Below are 7,025 nucleotides of genomic sequence, written 5' to 3'. Positions count from 1 at the left end.
AAACAAGAAAGTGGGTTGCATAAAAAGGGGCATCCGGCGTGGAAAAATAAACTGTGCCAAATTATTTATTGAGATTTTAACATCATGTTTTACACACCCGGACCGCCCCACTTGGGGATCAAACCCAAGACCTGACTGCTGTGAGGCGACAGTGCTACCCACTGAGCCACCGTGCTGCCCCATCCCACAACAAGAGAACCAAAAAAATAAATATTTCATTCATAATATTTTATTCATCCTCTACAGGGGATAAACTTAAATATAGTTTAGCAAATAAATAGATACAATTTTTATTTTCTGAACTCAATCAGCTTCTCAGAGAAACCCATCATTGTTTGGTGTTAGCACAAACTTTGAGGAATCAGATCATTAATTATACTCTGAAATTGTCTTAGTTTCCTAGTGAAAATTCTTTACATAACTGCCTTTTATGTCATTATTCTTTTTTAGACAATTATAAAATATGCAATTTTAAGTAGTTCATTTCAAAATTAACAAAATATGACATTTGGTTAGGTGGTGCCCTCTTGCATACATACCGAAAATGTAAATGTAATTATAGAAATTGATGACAATGCTCGACAGCAGAATACACAACAAAATATTATTAATATTAAGTCATTAAATTAAATAAAACTTGCAGCATTTTAACTTAGAAACAATGTTGCGTTAATTGCACAACTCAATGCTCAAGTTCAACTGCACGGAACACTGTGAGCTTACATTATCTCTGAATAACAATTAAATAGAGAGTATACACTACACACAGCGTCTAGTTTGTTTTCCAAAAAGTACGAAACACGGTTTTATACTTTACTCACCTTAAAAACTGATACCGGGGTTCAGTCGCATTGAAAATATTAGCAATGTACGGAACACAGTGAACGTAACGACTACACCTGAGCAGGTTGTTTTTACGCATAATGACTGTTCATTATGCGCGCTGTATGTTAGCTACACCACTAACTAACTACACTAGCGTTATCAGAAATAACACCTGGATGTCTAGCTAACCCAATACATTAATAACACACCACTTTAGAATTACAAACCGAAGCAATAGCAGTATAATACGTCAAACAGAAGGAGAAAGGCTTCACCTGCAGTAGCTAACATCCATTAGCTGTCCGCTCACAACGGGAAGAGTCGCAATGCTACGGTGTCGCACGCGGATGACGTCAAATGTCGAATCGCTGAACCTTCCGCAGACACACGAGGTTTTGACTGAATGCTGGATTATAGACACTAAACAATCATGGTGTGTTTTCTTTAGTTTTATTTTGTAAATGAATTTATATTATGTTTTACACAACATGTGTTCACATTACTCGAACTGTTAGATAGTATATGTTTCTGAAATCACAGGAAAAGTTGGTTAGCTAAAGCTAACTGTGTAAGCTCATGATTCCTTAACGGTTTGTGTTTTGGATTTTCAGGGGAAGCAGAAGAAACAGAAATATGCCGCAATGAAAAGAATGATCAGTCTAAAGGATCAGAGAATGTAAGTAATTCTTTATTTATGCATAGCCTAGAATATGTCTGTAGTGGTAACAGATTGGAAAGGGAGTCTGCCATGTTTTCGTTTGTAGCAGTAAATGTGTTGGTGGTGCGATTGACTTTTAGTAATTTGAGCAAGACTAGCAGAAGGTCTGTATCAAGACTAGCAGAATATGTCTGTAGTGGTAACAGATTGGAAAGGGGGATGTTTTCATTTGTAAGCAATAAATATATTGGTGGTGTGATAGACTCTTAGTAGTGTGAGCAGACTAGCAGGTCTGAAGCAAGACTAGCAGAATAAGGCTGTAGTGGTAACAGAATGGACTACAGCATCAGAACTTTGTTTCTTTACCGCATCTTAAGACGATCCATTTAGTAAGGGAGTCTGCCATGTTTTCGTTTGTAAGCAGAAAATATGTTAGTGGTGTGATAGATTCTTAGTAGTTTGAGCAGGACTAGCAGAATATGTCTGTAGTGGTAACAAATTGGACCACAGTAGCCGAACCTATAAGGGAGTCTGCCATGTTTTTGTTTGTAAGCAGTATATATGTTGGTGGTGCGATTGACTTTTAATAGTTTGAGCAAGACTAGCAGAATATGTCAGATTGGACTACAACAGCAGAACTTTCTTTCCACCGCATCTTAAGACGTTATACGTTAGGTAAGGGAGTCTGCCATGTTTTTATTTGTAAGCAGTTAATATACTGGTGGTGTTATAGACTCTCAGTAGTTTAAACAAGGCTAGCAGAATATGTCTGTAGTGGTAACAAATTGGACTACATCAGCAGAATCTTCTTTTCTTTGCATTTTAAGACGTTATCCGTTCGGTAAGGGAGTCTGCCATGTTTTTGTTTGTAGGCAGTTAATATACTGGTGGTGTGTTAGACTTGGTAGTTTGAGTAAGTCTAGCAGAATATGTCTGTAGTGGTAACAGATTGGACTACCCAGCCAAACTTTCCACCACATCCTAAGACATTATACGTTTGGTAAGGGAGTCTGCCATGTTTTTGTTTGTAAGCAGTAAATATGTCAGTGTTGACTTAGACTCTTGGTAGTTTGAGCAAGACTAGCAGAAGGTATGGAAACAACACAGTCCAAAATTAGTGAATATTAATAAACATTTGATTTTATTGTTTCGCAATACTGGTTTATCATATTCTCAAGTTTAGGAGACTTTGTCATTTCAGCTATATAGGAGTACATAATGAAACGAAACAATGTTCCTCCAAGGGTGCATTTACTGCTAGATGAGACACTACATATTTTTAAAGATGTGATGCGTATTGTTAGAGTTTTGCTATTTTATCAATTTATTCCTGTTTTACTGTAATTACACTTGAACTGCTCAGTGGTTAAGGTCCTGGATTACTGAATGTAAGGTTGCTGGTTCAAACCCCATCAGCACCAAGTTGCTAGTTTTGGGCCCCTGAGCAAGGCCCTTAATCCTCAGTTGCTTGAATTGTATTCAGTCACGCTTGTACAATTGGTAGATTGATTACCAATGTCAAACACTTGTCAGAGAAAGGGCATCACAATATTAATCTTGATACATTGTAAAGCAAAATGTTCTTGTGCTATGTTAAATGTGATATTTCTGTGTTTTTTCTGTATAAGAAAAGAGAAGGATCGACAAAAAGTACAGAAAAAAAAGAAAGAAGATCCCTCAGCCATCAAAGAGCAAGAAGTGTAAGTCTGTGTTTCTAAATTGCTATTCATTTACTGGCTGTATTAGTCGAGAAAACTTTCATATATATGACAGAATCCAGAATTAATGAGAAGTTCTTCTTGTGCTGTCTTTCTCTCTCCAGGCCAAAGTATCCATCGTGTATGTTCTTCCAGTACAACACTCAGCTTGGTCCTCCCTATCACATCCTTGTGGACACTAACTTTGTCAACTTCTCTATAAAAGCCAAACTTGACGTAGTCCAAGCAATGATGGACTGTCTCTATGCTAAATGTGAGTAATCATTTCTCTGATTTCCAGTTTTTCTATCACAAAAAACTTTGCACAGTTTTTATGCTGGATGCCCTTCCTGATGCAATGCTTCAGTTTCTATTTGGGCTTGAGCTGGTGGGGAGGCACAATAACAAGTACACCTCCCAATGGCAAGACTGTTTCGCCTGCCCTCACCTAATGTCCGTCCAGCCAATAGCACTGCTGAGATTCGAACATCTGATGTGTATTAAATTTTGTGTTTTGTTCTGCAGGTATTCCTTGCATCACAGACTGTGTCATGGCTGAGCTGGAGAAACTTGGGATGAAATACAGAGTTGCCTTGAGGTATGTATTATATATTGTATACTTTTACTTTTGTTTTATACTTGTATACTTTTTTGTACATATGGTAAAAGTAGTACACTGCATAGACACTCACCAGAAACACCTTCACACCTGTTCATGTAATCATTCAAGCAGCCAGTTGATATCATCCAATGTTTGCATGAACATTAGAATGGGATTTTTTATGCACAGCAGTCTCTAGACTAAATACCCTCTTAATCAAGGGGGTCAGAGGAGAATGTCCAGACTGGTTTGAACTGACAGGAATGCTGCATTAACACACAACCATTCTGAGTTAATGCAAAAGCCCACAGGTCTCAATCCTATCAGTCAAAACCAGCTATCCAGAGCTACAGTGGGCACAGCCTGAGCAAAACTGGGCAGTCGGAGATTAGAACATATGGTGCGAAAAGCAGATGGTAATGTCTGAATTTGCCATAAACAGCTTAGCATCCTAATATATGTAACTCCTAATGTATGCTGCTGCGATATGCGATCTCCAGGACTGGTCTGGGCGTTTGCGCAAGTGGCAAGGAGTCACATGGAGCCTTTGAGATACAGCTCTGGCAGGTGATTAGAAGCAGTTACAGAGTGAATACATGTCGAAGGGGGCGTGTGGCGATCCAGCTCTCCTGAATAAGATCTAGGGTTGTGCAATGGCAAATGGCAACATGTCAATATATTTTTAATGCCAGCTATGTAATTAAGCTGTATAATTTTATGGGCCAGTTATTGAAACATTGTGAAGGTTGGGGTGCAGAGCCTAGACAGAATTATTTGAAATAATATAATCCCAAACATTTTCTTTTATTCAGGTTTTGATTCTCACTGTGCTTTGTGTCTTTACAGAATAGCCAAGGATCCTCGCTTTGAACGCCTGCCATGTTCACATAAGGGAACATATGCTGATGACTGCTTAGTGCAAAGGGCAACACAGGTACGGCAGCACCTCCATCTGTCTGCTAATCTGCACCTCATTCAGTTACAAAAGCAATACACAGACCTGTGCATTCCATTAAGTATGCCTCTTCTCTGCCCTGTTCTAGCATAAGTGTTATATTGTGGCCACAGTGGACAGAGACCTAAAGAGGAGAATTCGGAAGATTCCAGGAGTCCCAATTATGTACATCTCCAACCACAGGTAATAAAATGGTGAATTCATATCTATAGATGCATATGACATTTAACTCCATGATAGAAGCCTGTTCCTGCATGCTTGGACATCTCTTGTACATGTTCATGCCCCCCCCTTTCCCCCCAATCTAGTCCTGTCCAATTCCCCAAATGTAACTTCTCCCCTAATGCAGGAGCAGACAGTATTGCAAACAGATCTCAGCAGTGATAGGCTAGCGAATTAGGCCACTGCACCACCCAGTGAACATCCCTTTGTTGGAATGATGGAACAGTATTTACCAAATACCTAAAAGAACACTAACATATTAAAAGAACAGTGTGATTAATACACAGCCTATATAAAGTAGACATAATGTATGTACAGTGTAGTTTCACTTACCAGAACTGGAAGTCTGTGAGCACGCTGGAAGGCTTCATACATGGGCCTCTATAATGCAAATTCAAGTGACATTATGCAGTTTTAGTACTTTATTAACATATCTGTTTAGCTTGCTTTTAAAGTACACTATATTGCGTAAGTATGTGGACAGCCGACCTGAGCTTGTTGAACATTCCATTTTAAAACCCTAATACTAACTTAGTTAAAAGTGCTTTTGTAGGATCAGGCAGTGATGTTTTAAATAAAACTTGGCTCATCAAGACACTTCTTGTTACTCGTGTTTAGATCGCACTGGTTTTTACATACTGTTTACCAGTTGTTATTGTTTTACCAGCCACAATAATATTTTAAATAGTTTATGAGACACCTATGAGGGTGGCACAGCAGTCTACTTTGCTAACCCACCACCGCCAAGACCAGAGTTGCACGTTTGAGTCATGTCTGAGGGAGGGAAGGCCAGATGAGGATTTACCTTTATCCACTGCAACACTGATTCTGTCTGGTCGATGCAGAAACATGGAGAATAGTGTCATTTTTCCATAGGTTAAAGCTTAAAAACAGTTAAAGACATGGAAATGCTTCAGTACTTGCATAATTGTATTGCAGACATAATTATTTGTAAAAAAAAAAAAAATCTCTTCTTTTTTAACAGGTATAACATTGAACGAATGCCGGACGATTATGGTGCACCAAGACTATAGTTAAGAAGGAGTGGTCTTGTTTTTTTTTTTACATGGATTTCTCAACAAATTTAAATTGTACATAAATTGCACATTTGGATTTTTTGGTCATTTTCTTTTTTCTTTCAGTAAAAATAAACTTGTTGTGAATTAGATGTTTGTGAACCTTAATTCTATATGCTAAAATCATGATAAATGTAACACTCAAGAGGCTGCTTGGAATTAGAATAAATCGCTTAAAGCTTTCTCATAATAATGAGGAAAAACAAACATGAACAGGCTTCATACAATTAAAATGTTCCTATATGCCTCAGAATTCAATGAGCCATGACACCCCCAACACTATGTTTCTCAGATGAGGTGGTATGCTTTGGATTATGGCAGTTCTTTTTGTCTCCATGCTTTGCTCTTGCCATCACGCCAATAAGTGTTAATATTGGTCTAATCTATAGGGCAGTTGTAGCTTAGTGGTTGAGGTACTAAACTAGTAATCAAAGGTTGCCAGTTCAAGCCCCACCACCACTGCCAGGTTGCCATTGTTGGGCCCTTGTGCAAGACCCTTAAACCTCAATTGCTTAGATTGTATACTGTCACAACTGTAAGTTGCTTTGGATAAAAGCCATAAATGTAATCTGACCACAAGATAGAATTGTCCAGGCTCTTTTAGGTACGTTCTTGTAATTTGGCAATTCTGTTTTTGTGGCTAACTAGTGGTTTGCATTTTCCGCTGTAGCCTCTGTATTTCTGTTCAAGAAGTTTTCTGTGGTTAGTAGTAGACAAATACTCCTAAATGCTGTTTCTGATCTATCATACAGACAATTAAGGATTTTTTTTCTATACCATGGAGAGGATTCTTCAGCCATCAGCAGTGAAGGTTTTCCTTGGCCTACATAATACACAGATCAACCATAACATTAAAACCACCTCCTTGTTTCTACACTTACAGTGCATTTTATTAGTTCCACTTACCATATAGGAGCACTTTGTAGCTCTACAATTACTGACTGTAGTCCATCTGTTTCTCTGCATGCTTTGTTACCCCTTTTTCACGCTG

General features: G+C 38.3%; 1 protein-coding gene across 1 annotated transcript; it reads left to right on the top strand.

The window, feature by feature from the left end:
- The first annotated feature begins 1,179 nt into the window (after positions 1-1,179).
- LOC134307483 (rRNA-processing protein FCF1 homolog) lies at positions 1,180-6,124 on the top strand. Its single transcript, XM_062990473.1, has 8 exons — positions 1,180-1,258; positions 1,437-1,501; positions 3,112-3,183; positions 3,306-3,454; positions 3,706-3,778; positions 4,628-4,715; positions 4,825-4,919; positions 5,944-6,124. The coding sequence occupies exons 1-8, from the start codon at positions 1,256-1,258 to the stop codon at positions 5,990-5,992; spliced, it is 594 nt and encodes a 197-aa protein (XP_062846543.1). The 5' UTR covers positions 1,180-1,255; the 3' UTR covers positions 5,993-6,124.
- The last annotated feature ends 901 nt before the right edge of the window (positions 6,125-7,025 follow it).

Source organism: Trichomycterus rosablanca, unplaced genomic scaffold (genome assembly GCF_030014385.1).
Source record: "Trichomycterus rosablanca isolate fTriRos1 unplaced genomic scaffold, fTriRos1.hap1 scaffold_275, whole genome shotgun sequence".
In the NCBI taxonomy this organism is placed as follows: domain Eukaryota; kingdom Metazoa; phylum Chordata; class Actinopteri; order Siluriformes; family Trichomycteridae; genus Trichomycterus; species Trichomycterus rosablanca.
The sequence above is the reverse complement of the archived record's forward strand: the minus strand, read 5'-3'. Positions and strand labels throughout refer to the sequence as shown.

What these genes read in the sequence shown, in the direction of transcription:
- LOC134307483 (XM_062990473.1), top strand. An exon ending in GGACTGTCTCTATGCTAAAT is followed by an intron (nt 3,455 to 3,705) that starts GTGAGTAATCAT and finishes TTTGTTCTGCAG; the next exon opens with GTATTCCTTGCATCACAGAC. An exon ending in ATGTACATCTCCAACCACAG is followed by an intron (nt 4,920 to 5,943) that starts GTAATAAAATGG and finishes CTTTTTTAACAG; the next exon opens with GTATAACATTGAACGAATGC.